This window comes from Diadema setosum, chromosome 14, assembly GCF_964275005.1.
Source record: "Diadema setosum chromosome 14, eeDiaSeto1, whole genome shotgun sequence".
Lineage (NCBI taxonomy): Eukaryota > Metazoa > Echinodermata > Echinoidea > Diadematoida > Diadematidae > Diadema > Diadema setosum.
The window spans coordinates 18,191,613-18,216,518 of NC_092698.1; the positions used below are offsets into that span (position 1 = coordinate 18,191,613).

The following is a 24,906-nucleotide window of genomic DNA, read 5'->3' on the forward strand; positions in this document are numbered from 1 at the left end:
GACTTTGACCCATTCATACATTTAGGCATTGAGTAATTTTCAAGGTACAGGTGTGGAGAAAAAGTGCAATTTCCGAATTGAATAGTAAATTGTTACCATTTTCATCTGGCCCTTGACCTTAAAATTCAGAAGATAATCACTTTCAGGTAGAACATGCATAATATGTACTAAGTTTCAAGATAACTTGAGCCACTTCCGAGATATGGAGGAAAAAGTTAGTTCAGCACTTTCACTTGATCTTTGACCTTTTGACCTTTGAGGCAAAAAAAGAAGAAAAAAAACTTTCCAGAGAATTTCGATTAGGTTACACATGTATGCATACACCAAGTGTAAAAAAAAAAAAATAACCCTGCTGGCATTGCATGATAGGAGGGAAATAGTAAAATTTTGAAGTGTTGCACTTGACCTTTGACCCCATGAACCCTACATTCTCTAGATACAGTACTGTAATCACTTCCAGTCAGTATATGTATATACTATGTTCCATGAAGATACCTTGAACAATTTTCCAAGGTATGGAGAAAAAAAAAGAAGTTTTAATATTTTTACTTGACCTTTTGACCTTTGACCTTTGACCTCATGACCCAAACTTTCACCAGAGAATCTTAATTGGGTAATACATGTATACACTAAGTTTCAAGAAAATATCTTCAGGCATTCAATAGATATGGTGGAAATAGTGCAATTTTATGTATTTGACCCTGACCTTTTGACCTTTGACCTCATGACCCAAACTTTCACCAGAGAATCTTAATTGGGTAATACATGTATACACTAAGTGTCAAGAAAATATCTTCAGGCTTTCAATAGATATGGTGGAAATAGTGAAATTTTATGTATTTGACCTTGACCTTTTTGACCTTTGACCTTGAGCATGTGCACCCAAAAGTTGATAGGCACAACTTCATCCCCTAATACACATACATGCCAAGTTTCATTAGGATACCTCAACAGGTTTTGATAGTTACCTTGTCCACAAAATTCAATACGGACGGACGGAAGGACGGACGGACGGATGGACGGACGCTACGACGGACGGACGGACGGACGGACAACCCGAAAACATAATGCCTCCGGCACCACTTCGTGGCGGAGGCATAAAAAACCCCACATATCAATAGATAACTGGATCGCTTCAATACGAAAGTGTGTACAGTAGTATTACCATGTGTGAAACAGCCGACTTATTTGGTTGAACAATTGGCCACGTTATGACCGTTTTGTGGATCTTTAATACGAAGGCCAAGTTGTGCTACTGTTGTTGACTATGAGGCAAAAACACACTCATATACACATTGCATTTCAACAAGCTGCCATGCAAATCATCTACATAAAAAGCTATACACTTGAGGGCATACTCAAGAACAAATAACACTAATCTTAGGCAAGTGAAACATACAAAGCTGAATATTTACATCATATTGCTATCCTTTCCCATAACAAGGCACTTAGTGGCTTGAAGTTGCTTGTCTCAAGAAACCTAACAAATCTCTGTGAGGGTTGAAACTGCGCTGCATCTGAAGTGTGCTAGGCTGTCTAGATTATTGCACATCTTTTGAAAAAAAACCCAATTTGCACTAAACAGTATTGTAAAATGGGGATATAAACATGATTAAAGTTTAACAAAACAACCTTTCCCATGTGGATCAAATCTGCATCCATCACAGTTCAAAATTTTGCACATTAGGGTTCAGCGCTTTGGAGAAATTCGACTTCTTGCGGTATCCTAACAACATCTGACAGAGTCTGCACATTAGACAGAGTAGAGTCTCATAAAATCCAACCACACTGTTCATGACAGAATTATACGTTCTGAGCAATGCCTAAAAACAAATCATGTAACCAGATTTCACTATCATGAATTGCTACCAATTTTCAACTTGTTTTCATAAGTGTACACTGCATATTAACCTGCTTCTACATGCTGTCCAAAAAAAGTAGACAATATTCTATTTTTCCTGCCATTATAAAACAGTTTTAATATGAGGCATAACAAAAAGGAGGTATGTAGGTTTTACTCCTGCTCACCATATTTACAACTAATGTCGCCGTAAAACAAAAAGATATCACAATTCCAGATATGAAATGAAAAATGTAGGTAGATCGGCTAATCTTGTAATTTTGGTACATGTACTTTAAAAAAAAATCTGCCAATAATAGCGTAAAAATAGCCTGTATTTCAAATGTATTACAGTATATACATAGATTTTCTGTTGCATTGATTAATGCTCCTAAATGTACACATGTTTATATGATGACTGTATGTATGTTTGGGACACCTTTTCCTTATCCCCTCTAGCAAAAGGAGCCAGATATAATTCTTAGTGCAATGGTGGGTATGCTACATCTCATGTAATGCTGTGTCCCCTAAAAAACAAACAAGAAACAACAAATGAGAACCCTATATACTCTGCACTGACAGCTATGTCTTATTCTTGTGAGGGGTTTTTTTTTCTTTGCTTTTTTTTTAACACCTACAAACTAATAATTTCTGTTCTCAGAATTGTATCTTTTTACCACTTTTGTTATCTTTGGCACTTTCTGCAAGTAAAGTATAAATCAACTCTGTGTTGCACGAACTACCAGAAGGCAATGTAGTAGGTGTATTTATTTTTCAGGTTATGTTTGGGTGTATACCTTGTGTCAGGTGTATTAAAATATAACAATCAAAATCTCCAAATTCCACAGACTAGAATTTGTACCACCTCCATGAGAGTATATTATGTAGCTTTTCTGCTTATAACCCTGTACCAAAACTTGACACGTTTGAAATTTTACAGTATCTGAGTGTCGGGACTGAAAAGTTTTCAAGGAAGTGCTAAATATTGTAAATGTGTCCATGCAGGCTCGATCATGATGCCGGGATAATAAAACAGTTTTAGACTATAAGTTGCAAAATATTGCTTGATAACTTTAACCCATTGAGGATGAGTCCCGAGTATACTCGGGCAGGGGTCTGTGGGAAATGTGTGTTGTAGCAAAATCAGCCCGTCCTCAACGGGTTAACCACCTACTGAGGCAAGCAGGCATAGATGAGTTGAGCATGATTTCATATACGTGACAAAACATTACAAGAATCTATACGTAGGATGACAGAGAGGGTAAAAATAGGCTTGGTAAGCTCGGATTAATGAGACTATAATGTAAAATGAGAGTTGACAGTATCCTTCCAACTTGTACTCAATGGTTTACCAAAGTTTGTGTTTCAGTTCAATGACATATACATTGACTCATCTAACATTCAAATTACAAGCTTATCAGCATCATACCACCACTGGGTTGTACATACCTCGCAACTGTAATGGTTACAATACCCCCATCATTATGATTCAATCGAACCAATGGCACCGAACATCTAATAAAATGACTGAAATTGTTTTTGATTCACGGCTGTACACCAGAGCTGCCTTTTCTGCTGCTTCAAAGCCTTGGCACTTATCTCCAAAAGTTTATTCCCACATAGTTTGGCGGAGACATCTGATAGAGTTGAAAAAAAAAAAAGGCACAGGATTTGTCCAGATTCCATTCGTGCACAGGAGGGGAGAGCTCGTACACCTCCTGCGGACACAAACCAACCTGACCTGAGGCATTCTGCAGTCCAGTTGTGGAATCCTGTGGCTGACCATTCTCTAGTTTATCAAATCCCAGTTGAATGGTAGAATCAACCTTGTAGAGTTTAAGCCGTAATTTATAGGGCACAGGGGAAAAAAGGGACAGCATCCATTGCTAATGGTCAATCACCACATCAGTCATGACTTTGCTCCGCTTGAGTTGATGATGCATTTTTAGAAAATAATGCATTTTATCTCTATAATGTCTCTTGTGAGGGAGATGTTAGTACACCTTGTACCACAAGGATCACTGTAAGAACTGTCTCCCTTCCGTCAACAGGAACAGATGGTAAATGTGGTCTTTTTCTTTGCCATGTACTCCAGCTTCTCCGCCGAGAAGGGGCGCTCCAATATCTTCTTCGTAGACATCTGATCATAGATGGAGAGGACACAAATTGAGGGAGATTAGACAACTGAATTACAAATGATGACAGAAACTCAATGACTATTGAAAATAAAACAGAAGGTCACAAGCATTTGGTTGACTTTTAAGCAACAATTAGCGTTAAATAGGACCATTTTGTGCACTAATTGCACACTTATTCAGACTTCATTGTTACGTATTCAAGAGATTTACAATCGACTCTGGTTGATTATGATTTTTTTTTTTAATGCAAAATATTCATTCCAGTATGTTTCTTGTTCAGAGTGCATCACTGGCAGCATGCTTATCATTTTTAATTAGTGATGTCAGCAGATTTTTTCCCTGATGAACATCTTTTTTCTTGTTTTTCCTCCAGATTGGCACTAAAAATAGATATATTGACTGAGTGTGTATATATACATATGTGTCCATATTGAAAATTAGCCAGATAAAAAGACTGATATTGAATACACGAGATAGATAAATAGATAGGTAGATAGATAGATAGATAAACAGATAAAGAAAGAGATATATAGATGAAGTCATTGATGTGTGCAGTGTGTGAAAGATAAAAAGAAACTGTTCCATTTCATGCAATTATTCAATGACAAAACATTCTCTGTATAATGCAACATGTTTGCACAGGTTATCATTTATTCACCATTGTGCCTTATTAAGAGGCAATGACATGCACAGGGGAAAGTGAAATCATTCAAATCAATCATGCCGCATACCCTTCTCTGATAGCAGGAGAGCATCTGTCGGGCAAGATTCTCGAACGCCTTGTCGACGTTGAATCCCGTCTTTGCACTGGCCTCAAAGAGGGGAAATTCGAAAGCGTCCGCCAGCTGTGAATGAAAGAATACATGTATGATCTATGACAGTAAAAGTAGTAAAACTGGCATCATTAAATCGTCACTTTCAAGAACTATCTGAGTTTACCCTATTTGGGGGTACTCGTGCACAGTGGATGAGCTTACTATAGAACAGTGGTGTATTAACATCATGTGTGCCATCCACTTGTTTCATCTGAAATGCCTCATTCATTTCATTTATTCATTGTATATTTACATGATGAAATGTTGACACATTTCAGCGTTTGTATTGGCAAGAATCGAGAGAGAAATGTAAAATTGCGCGCCCATGCAATAAACAGGAGAGTTGTTGTTGGATATGGACTTTAAATGCATATAGAAGTAGATTTAAGTCCACATTGCAGTCTCCGAAGTGACTGATATGGAGGAGGCATAAAAAATCTATTCCACTGTCGCCCTTATAGACAAATAATGCCCATAAAGTTATGACATAATTATGCTGTAGCATCTGATAAGAAACAAACGTCAATGCTTGTGTCTCCAGTACCTCAATAAATATCCATTTATGTTTGTCTCTTATCAGGAAGAATTCACCATCATGTCTGGAATGCCTGACTCGGCCAATATTCTTTACAAATATTTGTGTATTTACATTTTTTTCAATGCAGAAGCTGTCCTATCGTAATTACACATTGCCTTGGAGTGGTCATTCACTTTACTAATACCCAATGCAAAGCAACAACTGCTTATAGGGAATGAAATGTGAACTAGAAATGTCGCTTTGGCGACTGGTATGCCTCCGCCATAATGCATGATTTTCCCAATAGGTCTAGATAGTACATGTGGACAATGTGTGATTACATTTTCACAAAATTGGCAAAATATTGAAATGACAAGTTTGTCACAAATGTGTTGAATGTTCACCTTCCTTGACCTAGGTTTAATTGGATGAATAGGAGAGCATGTATCTAGGGATTTAAGGACTTTAACTTGACTTTGACCCATTCATACATTTAGGCATTGAGTAATTTTCAAGGTACAGGTGTGGAGAAAAAGTGCAATTTCTGAATTGAATAGTAAATTGTTACCATTTTCATCTGGCCCTTGACCCTAAAATTCATAAGATAATCACTTTCAGGTACAACATGCATAATATGTACTAAGTTTCAAGATAACTTGAGCCACTTCGAGATATGGAGGAAAAAGTTAGTTCAGCACTTTCACTTGATCTTTGACCTTTTGACCTTTGAGGCAAAAAAAGAAGAAAAAAAAAACTTTCCAGAGAATTTCTATTAGGTTACACATGCATACACCAAGTGTAAAAAAATAATAACCCTGCTGGCATTGCATAAATATGAGGGAAATAGTAAAATTTTGAAGTGTTGCACTTGACCTTTGACCCCTGACCTTTGACCCCATGAACCCTACATTCTCTAGATAATCACTTCCAGTCAGTACATGTATATACTATGTTCCATGAAGATACCTTGAACAATTTTCCAAGGCACGGAGAAAAAAAAGAAGTTTTGATATTTTTACTTGACCTTTTGACCTTTGACCTTTGACCTCATGACCCAAACTTTCACCAGAGAATCTTAATTGGGTAATACATGTATACACTAAGTTTCAAGAAAATATCTTCAGGCATTCAATAGATATGGCGAAAATAGTGAAATTTCATGTATTTGACCCTGACCTTTTGACCTTTGACCTCATGACGCAAACTTTCACCAGAGAATCTTAATTGGGTAATACATGTATACACTAAGTTTCAAGAAAATATCTTCAGGCATTCAATAGATATGGTGGAAAAAGTGAAATTTTATGTATTTGACCTTGACCTTTTGACCTTTGACCTTGAGCATGTGCACCCAAAAGTTGATAGGCACAACTTCACCCCCTAATACACCTATATGCCAGGTTTCATTAGGATACCTCAACAGGTTTTGATAGTTACCTTGTCCACAAAATTCATTACGGACGGACGGAAGGACGGACGGACGGACGGACGGACAACCCGAAAACATAATGCCTCCGGCACCACTTCGTGGCGGAGGCATAAAAATAAGAAAACCAGTTTGCATGATCAGAATTTTACTTGTAAGCATACCAAGCATGCCTATATCATCATGCATGTCTCTCTGCTATTTTGTTTTTCTTCTTCCCCCCCCCCAAAAAAAAAAAAATCCCCTAAGAAGAGGGACAAATACTTTTGATACTGACGTGTGTGCTACAGATTTCTTTGAAAAATTACGAAATTTCTTTGAAAATTGCAAGTTTATTCCTACGTGTGTGACGCTTACTCAATGATTTTGCAATTGTTTTGATTCCCTTGACGGAGAATGTAATTCAATCAAGAATGTGAGGTATTTTGCCATCAGGCCTGTTGGCTCATAAAATAATGGATGATATGTATCAAAAGATAGTGATTTAGTCTTGGGATGGATGTTGCCTATGACTGATTTGATTCAAAGAGATCTGAAAATTGTTTTGATCATTGTGTAGTAGACAATAGACAAGACAATAATTTTAAACTGACTTGATTTGCATTATATGAGATATTCTCCCCTCTTCAGGATGAGAAAAACAAAGTACACACTCACACTCTTTTGGTGGCCTGACATCTACATGTGTACTTCTGGATGCTCTGGGCCACTGCTGATGAATGTCGAGCCTTGATATATGTATAAGGAGTCACATCCTGAAATATTTGTCGACACATTTCCCAAACCTCAAACTGCATGCATTATGCAGTTTTGGATCAGTTGCTTCCTTTATTTTTTTTTTCTTATTTGAGTCAATCGATTCTTGTAATTTTTTGTTTGAATTGATCATTTGCAGGCACTTACTATGATAGCTCTCTTCTGCACAACTCGACGATGCTGAAAGTCGCATTTGTTGCCAACTAGGACTTTGCGAATGTCTGGGGAAACATTCTGTCAAGAGAATCAATGAAGAAGACAGAAAAACAAGAGTACATTAGCCATTCAAAGCAAAAGCGCTCTGACGTTACATCCCTTCCTTTTCTTTTTGAATGAGCAGTAATCATATTGTTGAGACAAAGACAACTTCACGATGACAAAGGACAGATGGGAAAAGAGAAATATAAAAACACTGACTTCTCTTCATATTCTCCTCCTTCCAAAACAAATTTTGTACCGAGACCTACTTTAGAAGCCAATGAAAATAATATTACCTTTAATCAGCTTGAAGTTTAGGGAGGGTGCAGTTTTCATGGAGAAAACAGACATTTTGTGGAATTTTCCTGAAACTTTACGGATTTGTTCTACTGATATATCTTTTCGCCGAGACTCACAGATATGGTTTGGGATGAAAGTTCCCCTCTACGGTGGTCATTTCCAGGGGACTTTGTTTTCTTTAGGTATCGCGTGATTCGTAAGTGGGTCACAAGGGTGATTCTTAAGTGGGTCACGCGGGGATAGACACTCAGCAAATAATTTGGGATGTGATTTGTCTATAATGACTTGAACCTTGTCCACATATAAAATCATACAGAAAAGTGGGATCACTGCCAGCCATTAGAGATTCACAGACGGACAGAAAGTCTTCAGTTGGAAATGTAGTCTCAGGAAGAAAAAGAAAAAACAGCTTCACAGAAGAACCTCTCCCCAAGCTCACACCAACACAGACAAAAACTCTCACAATCATTTGCTCACTATCATTCAACGGTCATGACAGAACATCCCTCAGGTGATGAAAACCATGACAGTGGAGGATCCAGAGGGGGCGCACTGGGGCGCGCGCGCGCCCCTCTTTATTTTTGTTAAAACAAAAGAAATAAAAAGAAAAAATGGGGGGGGGGGGCATGCGCTCCCTTTAATTTTGTAAAGGTGCCTCCCCTTTACGGAATTGCTGGATCCGCCCCTGCATGAAGTTTGTCTAGCTGTGGTCTTGCAAATTGCCCTCAACAAAATTTCCGCCAGAATACAAAAAAAAAGTACTATATCAAAAAGCCAGATGCAGCACGCAGGTCCCCGGGTCCACTGCTAATAAAGAATGCTATCCATTTAAAAATTTTGATTAGACAATGAAGTATTAAAGCATATATCCTTCACTTTGAAGGCCCCCTGCAGGATATTCTAGACTTCTCATAGTAGTATAAAGTTCCTTCTTGATTTGTGCGGTCTTTGGCAGCCCTCTTGGAAGTACCATGCCTAATTGCTCTGCTTAGCTAGGTTTAACAGGACATCGCTTTTTGCAAGAATCCGAGTTAGTACATTCCTATCTAACTCTGATTTCAGCATGCATATCTTCTAAGAAACACAGGATAGTGAAATGGACACTCCATGCAAGCCTGTATACATCGCATTTAACCTTTTCAGGACAGCAAAACAACCTCGTTATAATATCAAGTAGCACTTTTGATGCAAATCAAGTCATGTTCATTCACCCCGACAGCAAGATTCAATGCCATTATTTTTTTCTTTTAAAATAAAATGTGCCAAGAGGCAGTTTCGGGTCAAGTTTTGCCCAACTGTGGCTGTATGTCTACAGTCTGTATAGCTTGACCTCCAGAGCACATATTTGTTGGGGCAAAAACTCGGGGGCAAAAACTCGGTTGGGGCAAAAAGCTCGGTGATTTCTGTAGACTGCATGGATGCTAACCTTGCAAACAGCATTGAAGTTTTCTGAGGGCTGAAAAGGTGTATTTTTGGTGGAAAAAAACAGTATGCAGCATTTTACCTTTCCTGCAATAGACGTGCATAGGAATACAATTTGAACTAAACAGTATTTCCTACGAAACCTGCAGTATTTTTGCAAAAACAAAGATTACAAAATACTGCACAAAAGTAACAGCAACTCTGCAACAGGCAAACTGCATACTCTTCGCGGATGTGCGTATGCGCTCGGTACATGTCTGTAATGTACATGTAATAGAGTGTATTGTGAGCTGCGACGTGTGTGCACTGGCTAGCAGGTCTTGGGATTGAACAGAACGCTGTTTGTGCTGAATGTGTGTCTGACTGGTCTGTTCTAGTAAACAGGATTAAAAACGCATTTATGAGACATTGCTACGATCATGACTTCCTCTTTTTTCATTTTTTTTTTCACCCACAATCTGCGGACAGAATATTGAGATATGATCTGCAGTTTTCTTCATACTGATGTACATTGTAACTCTGGGCTTTTATTTTCTTCTTCAGGTCCTCTTGTTCCACTCCCACAAAAAGTCCCCTAAAGACTGCTAATCATGGATGGCACCGGGCCGATAACGAAAATACATGGCTGCGGGCCCAATGTGGAAAAGTAATGTAAAAAGTATAAAATGTACAAAGAAAATGAAACCCCATAAAGACACACTACCATCAATTCTGGAGAATGGCGATACAAATAAGTCTTTTAGGCATGACCATATCATCTTATCTCTCTTAATGGACAAATTCCTGCAATGTATGGCTTCACTACACATGGTTTAGGTCACAAATAGATTTCACTGTGCAGACGTGCAAACACATACGACATTTGTTTATTTTCTTTGATAATTATAGAAGTAGTGGATGGGGGGGGGGGGGGTTGGAGCTGGAATACTTTGACAGTTAAGGCTAAATTTTCCAATAACAGCAATCAAGGTGCTTATCATGTGGAGTTTGGTCTGTTGTTTGTTAATTGTTTTTGCATAGCATGCAGCGTTCCTTAATAGATAAGGATCATTTTGACTGACAATGCACTTGATCACGAATGAGAAACAATTAATCTTTGATATGGCACGTCTTGTCCTATGGATTGCTGTCAACTGATAAATCTCAAGTGTCATTTTCACAAAGCTCTACTTAATCTGACTAGGAACATGCCTCTGTTTCGTTTTGTCACATCATCCACACGAACATGAAAGGGATAGTTTAGTATTGGTGGAGATGAGGATAGAGATTTGAACTTTTTGTGAGATACCAAGAAAGCACTTATGAAATAGTACAGAACATGCCATTCTGAGAGGACTTCAAAGTTTATTTGATGAAAATCGGCTTAGGAATGGCTGAAATATCCAAAACAAAGTACAACAAAGAGATCCTAATAAAAGATGGGACCCAACTTTTACTAGGATTGCTCTGTTTTGGATAGCTTAGCTATTTCAAAAACAATTTTCATCAAATAAAATTTGAATTCCTCTTTGAATTACATGTTCTTTCATATTTTATCAGAGGTTTCTCATTATCTCACCTAAAAATGTTAGAAACTTGAAGTAAGGTCTCAACCAAAACTATATGAAAGTGGGAGGCTAAAATGGCACTGATGACAAATCTTATATGTAGAATATAGAATTTACTATAGAATTTTGCAACCACTATAAACATTGATACAAGATGAAAACTTGACAATATTCCCAATGGGAGGGACTTATTTGTTGTTGTTTTTTTCACACAGGTCACATCAAGCTGTGACACAGAAATGATTGAAATAGTGTCATTGTGTTTACTAAGTAAAATGATAAAAAATTATTTTCTCTTCTGAAACAAACTCCTATATCTCACGAAGGAAAAACGTACTCTACCATGATTACAACCTTTTGGATTTAAATTAGTTTCGCTCCAAACATTATGAGACATGATAAGAGTAATCCAACAAAAGATTTTATGATTACAAAGTATCTCAGCCATTTCAAAACCGATTTTCATCGAATAAACTTTTGATACCCCTTAGAACTGCATGCTCTTTGACATCTCATAGAGTGGTTTCTGAATATCTCGCAAAACGTTAAAAGCTAAATCCTAACCTCGACCAGAACTGTACACAACCTTTAATTACATCTCAAGCTGTAGACATTTAGCGTGAAAGCATTTACGTTTAGTTGAACCTTATCTCCCACCACTAGCCTTCCTTTTAACCTGTTTTCATATTCAATGCAATCCATACCTATTAAGATTTGTTTTTGCAATGACCTTGTTTATTTTCTTCGCAAGGTTTCTTACTTTTTACAGAACAAAATCTTGATATAAACAAGACATCTTTACGCATCTCCTCACCCCCTTACAAAAAGGAGAAAAAAGTGGGCGAACTGCACGTATGCTGCAAGATGACAACAACCATTAACAAATGATAACTTGTAATATTGATGATCTGATGTTTAATGGTGCTCTATATCAATTCTGATCTTGCTTAAAATAGAACCGAACCTGAAAATCTGTCTCGATGAGTGATAAGACAGGACAATGTCTACTGTTATGTCCAACTGTTCCCCTGCCTAAATCAGCATGGTCCTTTCAAACATACCAGTAATATGCAAACAGAATTGGGAGGGTAATACAGCTCAAAGGTCAATGGGAGATGGTCACGCTACCAGACATGTGCAGGGCATGCTTCTATGTTATCGTACCTCTGTGGTTGGCTATATTGTGCCCCCCCCCCCCCCAACAAAAAATGAATAAAAAGGAAAGATCAAGAAGAAAAAAAAAATCCCTGGCCAAAACAGGCAAATTTAGTGCTTTTGCTCCTTGGATTCCAAAGTTCAGTATAAAGACAAATACAACATATATCTGTGACTGGGAATACATCTCTGATTCTTTTTTTCATGAAATCATTATGGTTTGACCCAAATCCTATTTGTGACCTCATCAGCAAATGTTAAAGCTGTTGAGCTCTGTATTTGACATGGAAAAGTAGAACTGCACTGAGAATTTTGATTTTCTCAACCACACCTTGTCTCTGTGGCATTGTGACAAACAGGACATGTGGACAATGCAATATCATTGAATGGGCAGCATTTAACCCATTGAGGACGAGTCCTGAGTATGCTCAGACAAGCATCTATGGGAAATGCGTGTTGGAGCAAAATCAAACTGTCCTCGATGGTGTAGTTCTGCTTTTTAAATGTCATACCTTTTTTTTTTTCTTTACAAGTTTTCCATGACTTGTTTTATGTGATAGCGGCTACCTTACCTCTGATGCACACAACTTTCCAACCTAAGCAGTGTCATGGATGCAGCCACGTGCAAACTCATATCTTATCTGCCAGAAGCATTTCATGTATTGCACAGACCAAACAAACAAGGTCCTTAAGATACGACAGGTATTGCTCATCACAAGGAGGGAAGTCCCAACCAACGTGCATAATGAAACACACAATTGACAGATGCAGGACGAGGTGGTGCAATGTTGTGCACCGATCAAGCTCAGACAGGTCGACCGGCTTGAGACAGACAGTTGTGCAACCACCAAGGTGTTTCCTGCATGTTCGTGCCACTCGATCATGCCCACTTGAAATCACCAGTGAGATTATGTCGACAGATTCGTGATAACGCATGCACGTGCACAGACATTCACGAAATGAAATCATCCACGCGGGCAATGACACCACTTAATGCACGTGTTCACGAACATGAATTCTATCTTTACGTTTCTCATACAAGGTAACGGGCATTTCCCTTTTTTAAGACAGTTGTGCAACCACCACGGTGTTTCCTGCATGTTCGTGCCACTCGATCATGCCCACTTGAAATCACCAGTGAGATTATGTCGACAGATTCGTGATAACGCATGCACGTGCACAGACATTCACGAAATGAAATCATCCACGCGGGCAATGACACCACTTAATGCACGTGTTCACGAACATGAATTCTATCTTTACGTTTCTCATACAAGGCAACGGGCATTTCCCTTTTTTAATTTGTTCATGTTCCATGGTATTCTTGTTTCCCTCAAAATATTTTAACGTATCATACAAGATATGAGGACATTGATAAGAATATATTGTAATCATCCCATGGCCATTTATATCTGAAACATGTTGTGCGTAAACATGACTGACTGACTGGTCAAATCAAATTCATCCCCATTAACTACACAGCACATACAGCTGTAGTCTTCAGGCTGAAAGCAGGGCAGGCGGAATGGTAGCTGAAATGGTTTTTGATCCTGCACCATCAATTAACTACAAATGAGATCATTCACATTAGTACACCAAGATCAAGATCCCCACATGAATCCTGATAAAATACACGGAACTTGAAGGAAATACTGTCCTTCTTCTCTACTACGATTGCAAGTTTACAGACTGTACTGGTATCAGGATACAGAATTTTTAACCCATTAAAAACTAGTCCCCAGTATACTCGGGCAGGTGTTCATCAGAAATGTGTGTTAAAGCAAAAATGAGCTTGTCCACAATATGTAAGACTTGGTAAAGTGGAATGCCCTCTTTCAAAGAAATATGACATTCATGGCAATTTAGGACCTACACACCAAAATTGATATGAAACAAAGCAAAAACCCTACAAATATGCCACAAATTAAAGAATAGCAGCCTTTGAAAATAGCTGATGATGAGATCTGGGAAAAGCAAAGTAGAAATAAGCTCACCACTGCTACGTCCTCCAGCCAGTTAGTCACATGGTCAAAAGACGCCTCATTGGTCACATCGTATAGAATGATGATGCCCTGCAAATTTATGTAAACATTTAAAAATCATCCAATCATTCATTTGATAAGCATGAGGTAGGCACTGGTAATGTACCTGGGGAAAGGGGAGTATCCACGAAGAGACTCTGTGGTAAAGAAAACCTAAGTAAAGTTCACGTGTCTGCTGTTATGTCAAAATGTGATCATTTCTGTGAATTCATGTCTCAAGTATAGACTTTAGACCCCTAGTGAATCACATTCATATGTTCCAATCCTCCGCCTCACATCATAACGCTTCAACCGTCATACCATTGTTAATAAACTGTCAAGATTATAACGTACCAATTAACATGTCCAATGTTCACCTCCTTCACCTTTCTCCATTCTTGTACCCCCCCCCCCCCCCCTTTACCAATATTTTGACAGAATAAATATGTTCAAAATTTTCATACCTCTGATTAAACAATCTTTGGTCTATCACTTTAATTATAGACATGGACATGTTGGCGCGCGATCCTTTCCCCTCTTTACGCAATGTCATTCTAATGACTCATTTAAGTAAACATGGCAACTATGGCATTTGGCAGTAAATGGCAAAAACCAATAAAGTAATAGAAAGTTTTTTGCAAATAAAAGGACTGTTCAATTTTCACCAACAAAGATTTTGAAAAGCAAAATGGTTGGTTTGCATGACACCAAAATTTATGAGTGGTACCGAGAAAGTCTAATCCTCATAGTCTTTATACTCTTGTATTCCCACTTGTCAATGCAGACTTACAATAAACATGTTGAAAATTTTCATGCCACTGATTAAACGATCGTTGGTCTATCACTTTAATTATAGACATGGACATGTTGGCGCACGATCCTGTCCCCTCTTTACACAATGTCATTCTAATGACTCATTTAAGTGAACATGGCAACTATGGCACTTGGCAGTAAATGGCAAAAACCAATAAAGTAATAAAAAGTTTTTGCAAATAAAAGGACTGTTCAATTTTCACAAACAAAGCTTTACAAAAGCGAAATGGTTGGTTTGCATACGCCAAAATTTATGAGTGGTACCGAGAAAGTCTAATCCTCATAATCTTTATACTCTTGTATTCCCACTTGTCAATGCAGACTTGCAATTTAATGTGTTGCATATTTGTGACGATATGCTTAATTATCATGCTTTGTTTTTCCTCAAAATCCTTCTACAATGGATCCAGATTAGCTTGAAGCAATGCTTACCGCTGCCCCTCTGTAGAAAGCTGTGGTCAGAGTTCGGAACCTCTCTTGTCCAGCTGTATCCCTACAGATAATAGTGATCATAACAATGAATTTAACAAAATGATTACTTTAATCAGCCTGACAGTTATTGTTATAAAAGTGACATTGTTGAAGATGATGATGGTGAAGGTGAAGATAATAATAAAAATCAATGGATGACAGCAACACTAAATAATGATCATGAGGATGATTTAAATGATGATAATAATAACAATAATAATATCAACATTTCAGTCCACTGATATCTTCTATGCAGTCATTCACAAGATTTTTACAGGAATTGGTATTGAATTTGGAACACCATGTGCACATTGTGCAGTGTTTTAATGGTTTCTACCAAATTACAGAATATTTCAAAACATATATTGGCAGTCAAACAGACATATATTACATTCCATCTATTTTGCATTTGGATGAACATTTGTTCAAGTACAATTTGATTGATGTCATTTAAACTGCCTTTGTGTGTTTACTGGTATTTTTTTTTCAGTAGTAGACACTCAGATTACTGCAGTGTATAATTGCATGCTTCTACCCCAAACATGGGTTCTTCACTCCACCATTTGCACTGTAAATTACCACTTCTAAGTACATTCTCATAAGCAAAACATTGGTGAAAAACTGAAAGAGTTTTAAAGGAAATGCTCTTCTAAATTAGGTCTTCTTTGTACATTTTGGATGTCCCCCCCCCCCCAGGTTTTACATAGTTCCATAGTAACTTTAAATTAAAGTCTACAGCAGGATAAATACTTGGTTTTGCACTGAAACAGTGATGTAAATGTACACACCCCTTTGTAAATGATTATGAAAGTTTGGTACAAGGCGCTCCTGTCACACACACACACACACACACAAAATATGGTTACAACAATGTTTAGTTACAATGAAGTAAAATGCAAGTCTCAAAATTATCATCATTATAGTCTGTGGTGCAAAATTTCCTTCTGTTATAACAAAATCTTGATATTATAAAAGAAAACTTCCAGTCTCAAGGACTCCACCATAACCAGAGTTGCCTGTATCAGCCACTGACTAATAACCTGTTTAAACAACCACCGTGAAACATCTAAAACTAAAAAAAAAAAATAAAAAAAATCGACCTTTGCCTTTGCTTTTCTTGGTAAACATGTGACCATCTCACCAGTGGCTTGGTTACATAATAAAGCCCCAGAGTTCCTCTTTCGTGTTACTTGAATGTAAATGTATCTATTGGTAGAGGTTAGATTTGACTGTTGAACTGCATGCTATTGTGATGCTTTGACATGCACTGAGACAGCACTTTCGTGTTAAAGGACGAAAAGATGACTTGCGTAAACATACCTCGTGTTTGATGGTGAGAAGGCAACTTGTTAGACCTCACTTTTGACATGTTTAGGACGGTTGATTTTGTTTCAATACACATTTCCCATAGACGCTTGCCTGAGTAAACTTGGGACTCTTCCTAAATGGGTTAAAGGCACTGCTTAACTGAAACAAGGCACTGGAGTGAATTCTGAGGAGGATATATACCTTTCTCCTTTCTGTCCAATTCAAGGCACTAATGACAATTTTGAATAAGGTCCCATCTTGCCACAAGTTAAAGTTTCTGTTATTTTTGCATGAGGTCACCAATGTTAAATTCCTAACTATCTTCAACTGTCTAAGAGCACGGTGATAGAATGGAGGAGGATCAGGACTCTTTACCCACAGATTCCTCAAAGTTTGAATCTTGCCTGGCATATAGCATTGTATTAAGATATGCAGTTCTTTTGCCCTCAAAGGAGTTAAAAGTGAGTCTGAAAAGAAAGACTAAAGTATGACAAGTGCAACAATAAAAGAATTGGTCAGAATCAGATGGAAGTACAAGTTATGAACTTATAAAGATCTGCTAATATTTGCTTTACGGTTCTTGAAAAGTTAATAAATTATGAATATGTAATAATATAAATGAGTGAGCTGATGATGCTACCACCTCACAATATTCCACTCATTGCACAGAAAAAATTATAAAACCTTAATTTTACTGCTTAAAAAATGTAAGATATGATGTCACTCCTGGCTGAATATCACATTTCAAATAATGATCAGTCGTGTATCAGATTCGAGACTGGAGATAATGTTATTGTGTTTGAAAAAACAGACAAACTAAACATGTTAAATCTTATGTACAAACACAAAACTGTATGACTGACAAGTAATGAGGTGTTGACATCATCAAATTCACCATTAGCAAATATTATTCATATTGACTGTTCAAGAACTGTTTGGTGAAAATTAGCAAAACTTTAGAATCAATTTCACAACTTTCTCAATATTCATCTGAATATGATGATATTTAGTGTTGCACTTACAAAAATATTTACTCTTCCTTAGTTTTCAGACTTTAACTGGTCCACTTAAATGTCCCTCTTGACCAGGATATAAGGATGAGTGTCTGGCTTTTTGAGGTGATGATGATTATGAAAGAACCCTCTCTCTGGAGGAGCAGTGTTAAAGGGGAAATCCAGTCAAAAAAAAAAATTGTCTGATAAAAAAGAGTAAAATCTTACAAATTCAATGGTAAATATTTGACTGAATTCGGATGAAAAAATAAGGAAGTTATGAAATTTTGAAGTTTTGCTTATTTCTGCAAAACAGTTCTTGAAACAGTGGATATGAATATATGCAAATGAGTGAGCTGACCATGTCATAACTTCACAATTTTTCATTGATCATGTACAAAAAATGACAAAAAAATAAATTTTTCTGTCATTGAAGTCTAAAATCTAAAACATGATGTTATTCCTGGTTGAATAACTTCAGAATAGTGATTAGTTAGATATATTATGATTCTATCCTCGGGCATAATTGCATTTGAATGAAAAACTGGAAATTCCAAAATCTGATGTATAAACTATATAATGGGCAATTCCGCGGTTAGTAACGTTACATTTAAAGAAATTTAGATATTTATTTTCACTACTAAATCACTATTTATTCATTTCAAGTCAAAATTATGTTAAAACATGTTCATCCGTCCCAGGTCTATGATATAGAAAAGAATGAGTACAATCCAATAAATATTAGATTTGCTATGGCAACTAAAAGGGCTGGTTAGTAACGTTACGAAAAAAGGACATGACAAACAAAATCAATGTCTTGTAACAAAAAGTGTGCAAAATTTCAAGTTACTTCAAACAAAGTGTTGCATTAATTTCAATTATTGCATCATGACAAATGTCCACGCAAATATTTTTAGCAGTTCGACAGATAATTTATTAGCTAGACCCCCAAATGCATGGTTAGTAACGTTACGGTTATTAACGTTACATTTGTTCAGAGTAATTCCGCAGGTCATTTCACCCTTTTATAATTGACAAAATGTCACATGACTTCTGGTGTATTTAAATGTATTCATCTTTTACCTTTTAGCAAAAATTTGAGGAAAAAATTTCAAAGCAACCCACTGTAATTTGCATTTAAGTGAATTTCAGCATCCCCAGTCCCACATGTACATTTTAAATGATGGTTTTAGATTTCGCAAAATCAATAAATACGAAAAATAAAATCTACTGAATTTGAAAGACCTTAGTGATTGGTGAACATCCATGGCATTAGTTGATACCTAAATTAAAGAGTAAGATAAAGAGGCACATTTCTTTTATCCATGTCATGTCCACCTAACTGCGGAATTGCCCATATGGCAAGTTGTGAGGGTATGACATGCTCACTTTGCCATTTTGCATATTCATATTGACCATTCAAGAACTGTTTCCTGAAAAACATGGGGAACTTGTCAGACTAACATCCGTTGTATATTTGGACTGGGTTTTCCCTTTAATATTGATGAGGCCAGCAGAAGGGGGAGATGAGAAAGTAGCCACATCACTATGCAATGATCCTTGAACCAATGGTGTTCTTTTTCTTTCTTTCTTTTTCCCCATAGACTAAACTATATTTATATACATAGGAAAAATTTGAGTGCAAAATAACATCAACAATTTGCCCCTGCCGGAAGGTCTTTCAAATCATTAAAAAATGGAAAAAATTGAAAATGGCGAGAAAAGTGAGTTGCTCTAGTTTTTCTAAACTTGTGGTTGCCCATTACCTTATATGAAAGACATATAGGAGAAGGACATGGCTGTTACATAAGCTGTAAAAGCTATACCAAGGACTGGGTAATACGTGTAACCTCATGCAATTAACCATGTGGCGGTGAAATTGGGTAAACAAGTCTTTCTAAGCTTGTGTTGTTCTATGTATCTATCCATCTATATCTATCTATCTAACTGGTCTGTACCTCCCTTTTACAGATGTCTCTCTATCTGTATACGTATTATGTATGTATATATATATATATATATATATATATACACATACTAATATTCATTACTAATATATTCAATGACATTTACAGCTATTCATATATTCACACTAAAATATATCAGACTATACTTGGTCACTGCATTGCAAATTTCAAACGTGATGCTGTTAATGACATGGCAGAAAGAGATGTAGGATGTGTAGGATTAGTAGGATGGTCTCATTATCTACAGCATTTAAAAGTTATCTTGGTATGGATTGGAAATAAATCACAATGCAATTGCGGGGGACACCTGTTTACTTTTGAACTTAAAGGAATGCAAAAGATATTATTCTATGTGCCTACAAGTTGACCTGTTAAATGATGCGAAGAATCTCATTATTTATATGAACAATATAAAGCTGGAATCTCACAGGAGAGGAGAAGGAAGAGATGACCTGAAACTATTTCACTCCGTTATATATATTATATTAAATCATAAATACAATGTAATTGTAAGAATACAAATTATTTCAGGTATTCACGTCAGCACATAAATTGCTATATTTTAATTTCAATTCCATTTTTATTGATAAGGTTTCAAACTTTAAATAAAGTCATAATTAATTAACAGCATATTAAATAATGGGTAATTCATAAGGCTGTTGAAAATGGAAGGGACTGCTAAAAAGCTTAGCTTGTATTACTGCAGTCCCCCTCAGAAAAGCAAAACCCACCCAAAATATATGGAGGCCTTGCAGCTCATAATGAAGGAGAAAAAAAACACACACACACTGAATGTGCCACATTCATGAAAATGGGTAAGTACATGGGGGGGGGGGGGGATGACAAAAACTTTAACATATGGGATGGTGAAGCACTTTTCTTTTATTTTCTTTTCATAAAAAGTGTCTATGGGAATATCTGTTCACTAAGAAATAACATGTTTCAGCATGATAGGGCCATGTCAATCAATGAACCTGGTTTGATTTATATTTTCCAAAAACCACACCCTTGACATGAAGAATTAAGTGTTTCCCTTATGGGAGTTTGTGCTGCGCAATATTGAAATCATTTGTTTGAATGACAGAACAAGTAAATATTGATTGCTGTGGGCGATCAACGACTTGCACTTTTACAGGACTGACGTACATAGCAATCAATGTTTGTTTCATACACCAAAGGTCGTACCACAGTTCCTCAAAGGCTAATGGGCTCTTGCTGCCGATCCTTCGAAACTGATTCCAAACTATGCAACAAATATTGACTAAAATTTCTAGCTTGTATTTCGAGCTCAAGATTGACTCTGTCATAAACGTGCACAAATGGATCACTCGCACTGCAGACTGGCGTTCTTGCACTGTGTGCGCAACAAAAGCCATATAAAATCTGTTAGTAGCAATTTAATACTGGTGACGTCACAATGCACTGGACCATATCAACCTCCTGAGGAGGCAAATATTTAGTTCTGTTATAGTCTTGTGATAATTTGCTGGCAAGACTAGGAGAGAGCTCCAGCCATAAGCTGACATGACATTCCTGCAGGTGAGGTAACGTTCAAACAAACAGACCTATGACGTCCTGTACCCTCTTCGTCAGGACCCAGCACAAAAGCGTGAGCAAACACAGCAGTTCCAAGTTGTGCTTCTAAGCACTTTCACTTTGGATGGGGGGGGGGGGAGATTCCTAACCAGTGTTTACAAGCACAGAGTGTGCCATCACAATGCTATAACCAATCACAAAACCATGGAAATGTTGATGCAAAGTTTGTCAAGATATAATAATTTGAAAATGACTAGCCTGATGTCTGAAGCAGCACTTCCCATCAAGAGTAAACCTCTTGAGTAAAACTGGTTAATACCTCTCCTGATTTGTAGCTCAATCCAGCAGATTTCTATTTTATTTTGGATAGTTGGACTAGTAAGGCTTAAAAAGACTTGCAAAAACTTTGCTTATGACTACACAATCACAGAATTCAGATGAACAGGTGGGAATGAGGCAGGACTATTGGTGTGGCATCATGTAATATTCTCAATTTGCAAAATTTAGACAATTATGTTTATTTTTACTTATAGTTACACTCAAATGTCATTATTTCCTTTTTATGTGACTAAATGATAAAGATATTGATGATGATGATGATGAAAATGATAATAACGATAATAATCACTGTTTGGTGAAGGTAAAGTGTGTTGCTTTTTTTTTCTGGTAGGTACCTCAAATGTGCACAATATGCCACAAGTTTCCTCATTATTTGAGTAGATTCATGACTGTTTTGAGAAATCTTCTCTCTAGAAACAAAATATGTATTTGTTGACAAATATTATGGAAGCATCTATTTGAAAAATATTGCATGATTGTTCATCTCTACTCATAAGTTCTAAGCCTCAGCCACAACAAATACAAGGTAATAAGTATGATAGTCATGCACATGATACTGTAGACATTATTTAGTTGAGAAGAATACATCATTTAGATTGCAGACAAATAAAAAAGAAAGACAGAAAGACAACAATACTTCTCTCTCAGTCAGTCACCATTAAGGATTTTACATAGAGTTTGGCTTTCAGTTTACTTTCTAAAATGTTTGATTTTTTTTCCATGTCCATATGAACAGTTGCATAAATTGACTATCATGTTATAATCTTCAATTTGCATATATTGAAATGATGGCAGACTAAGAACATCACTCTTGCTTTGGCAATGAAAGTATTGATAGTAAAAACATGTTTCAAATAACAGCTGAAAATCACCCTTATATGAACCACTGGTTTGAAATCTTCTCACACTTACCACACATCTAGTCTGATCTTCTTCCCATCCACATCAATCAGCTTCTTTTTCATATCCATACCTGCATGAGATAAAAATGGACAACAATATTTTCCAAGAGCAAGATTTCAAAGCAGTCTCTTCAAGGCAACAACTATATATTCACATATATGTGTGTATCGAGCGACAGCTTTTTCGTCAATATGCTCAGCCACGGGTGATTTTCACATTTGTTTCAACTTTGCATTCTGTATATGCTCTCTTTTTCTTTGCAGTGGTGAATCAAGGGCAACTTTTTCCTGGTAAAATGTCAAATGTATTTTAAAAAATGCACATCTTCAGCGAAGGTACATACACACAGCACCGCTAGCGCACTAATTCACTTATAAATTATCTACTTTAAGAAAAAAAAAATAGTGTATAAGGTATACACTCTATGATCATAATTTCTGTATTAAAGCAGACTTCCTTAATTGCACTTGCACCAAACATAATATATATAATCTATACATAAGCTATATATTTTTTTTTTAGAATATGTTTTATAATATCATATTAGTATACACATAATATAGCACTGTATGGTTTCTCTTCACCTCTTTTTGCCTCTGTGATTCCAGGGTACAGAATGTTGACCACTATTATTTATATGTTTCAAACCCAATGATCAACTTCCATTACAGTTGATTGCTTGGATATGTTGCAACTTGTTCATTCTTTGGATGTTCTCTATTGATAACAGAATCATGACCCTTCTCAGAACACAGGCATAACAAACATGACAAACCATTAGTAACCTGTCACTAGACATATATACACACACCTGCTATCATCACACAGATACACACAAACTGCCAGTATCTACTGACACTATGGTGACATAACTATGCTGATGTTTCTGAGGTGTAACAAAATTGTGTCAAGTTCTCATATAAACCTCCATACAATGACATACAACATCATTATTAAGTATTGTCATCAAAATGTCTTTGCGCACACACCTCGTTTCTCGCAATCATGTGCTCATCTCAACAAGAAAAACGTGTTAAACAAAGCACCGCCTACAGCTATCATAGGTAGACGTAAGCTGCACAAACGCGCATTGATGTTCATCGTTCCTGCCCACACTGTGCGTCAGTATTATGAAACATGTTTTTGAGAGCCGAGCTTCTGTCTAAAACCTTGCAATTAGCCTCTAAAATGTCATCTACATGGAGAGAAAAATAACTTTGCCACATACCTATCGTTCCAGCGACGCTTTCCCTGAAGTCATTATCTGAAAACCTGTTGATGAAGCTCGTCTTGCCCACGCAAGTGTCGCCAATCACCAGTACTTTGAAGGTAAAATCGGCGGGGTCGTCGGGCGGCGGACATATGTGGGGGTACGGCGAGGACAGAGCCCTGGGCCTAGACATGCGTTTCTCCTGATGACACGTTGGTGTAGTAGTACAGGTAGTCATCTTGCTAGAAAGTTGTCCACTCCCAAGTATACAGGCGGATTTCAAGTATGAATGGTTAGTTTTTATACGGATGGCTACTGAACATGGTAGAACGCGATACAGCTATCTGATTGCGTGCCCCACACAGTCTTAGAAACGGGTAGAATTCAAGTCCGGAAATATCTTCAGTTTGATGGCGGATGGTTTAGGCATGGTGGCAGGAGGAGGTGAGATAAAAGTATACGATCTGAAATACTGATGCTCACTTCGCTCAGCCAGGAGAAAATGAGATGTAGCAATCGTCAAGCGCTCGCACAGTTAAACGAACGATGATCCCCGCCGCATCTAGTAATACCTCATCACATTATGTATGCACATGAGCAACCTGTTCTTCGGGCCTCCTCTGCTATGGAGAGGTCCTGACTGAACGCAACGCAGACAATGACACCTAACACGTACTCGATCACTTGTCAATACGATCGATAAAATGTCGAAACCAGGGAGGCAACAATGGGACGCCCACATAGTGGCACATTGCATGTGATCACGTGTTAGGCAATGCTTCCAACGGTCCGAAAACGGACGGCATGTCTGATGATAAAAAAGCATCGGGGCACACAAAACTAGCTTCTGTTTACTTTTCGAGGGGCGCGCGATAGGAACATATACACTAAAACGTCTTCAGTCAGTTAATAATTACACCAGTTCTTGCTCCTCCTATTCCAATAGCCGCAATGCAGGCTGTGAAACACATGTCCGTCTGTGAATACGAGTAACATACCAGTTTTAGTATGACTGTGTTTGGAGTTTTTGAACACCAAAGCCCACTTCCTTCACAAAGGTTAAGGTGACAACACCGCCCGCCCCCCGAAATCAGAAAAAATATGCCGAAAATATTCTGAAGATTATTTTCCAACCTAGAAACAGCAAAATTATGCAATGAGAATTATAGCCATGGAAGTAATAGATCGAATGAGGCAGGTAACTTGTTAATCTTTTTTTTTTTTTTTTTTTT

The 24,906-nt window shown here is 37.2% G+C and overlaps 1 protein-coding gene across 1 annotated transcript; it reads right to left on the reverse strand.

Moving 5' to 3' along the window:
- Positions 1 to 3,884: 3,884 nt before the first annotated feature.
- Positions 3,885 to 24,046, reverse strand: LOC140238184 (ras-related protein Rab-13-like). Its single transcript, XM_072318122.1, has 7 exons — positions 23,693 to 24,046; positions 22,474 to 22,534; positions 15,381 to 15,441; positions 14,109 to 14,186; positions 7,640 to 7,726; positions 4,710 to 4,823; positions 3,885 to 3,980 (listed from the first exon to the last, which is right to left on the reverse strand). Exons 1-7 carry the CDS (start codon positions 23,910 to 23,912, stop codon positions 3,885 to 3,887), a joined length of 717 nt encoding a protein of 238 aa, XP_072174223.1. The 5' UTR covers positions 23,913 to 24,046.
- Positions 24,047 to 24,906: the final 860 nt, after the last annotated feature.

What these genes read in the sequence shown, in the direction of transcription:
- LOC140238184 (XM_072318122.1), bottom strand. Translation starts at nt 23,912, where the DNA reads ATGACTACCTGTACTACTACACCAACGTGTCATCAGGAGAAACGCATG. An exon ending in AAGCGTCGCTGGAACGATAG is followed by an intron (nt 22,535 to 23,692) that starts GTATGTGGCAAA and finishes TATCTCATGCAG; the next exon opens with GTATGGATATGAAAAAGAAG. An exon ending in AAGATCAGACTAGATGTGTG is followed by an intron (nt 15,442 to 22,473) that starts GTAAGTGTGAGA and finishes TATTATCTGTAG; the next exon opens with GGATACAGCTGGACAAGAGA.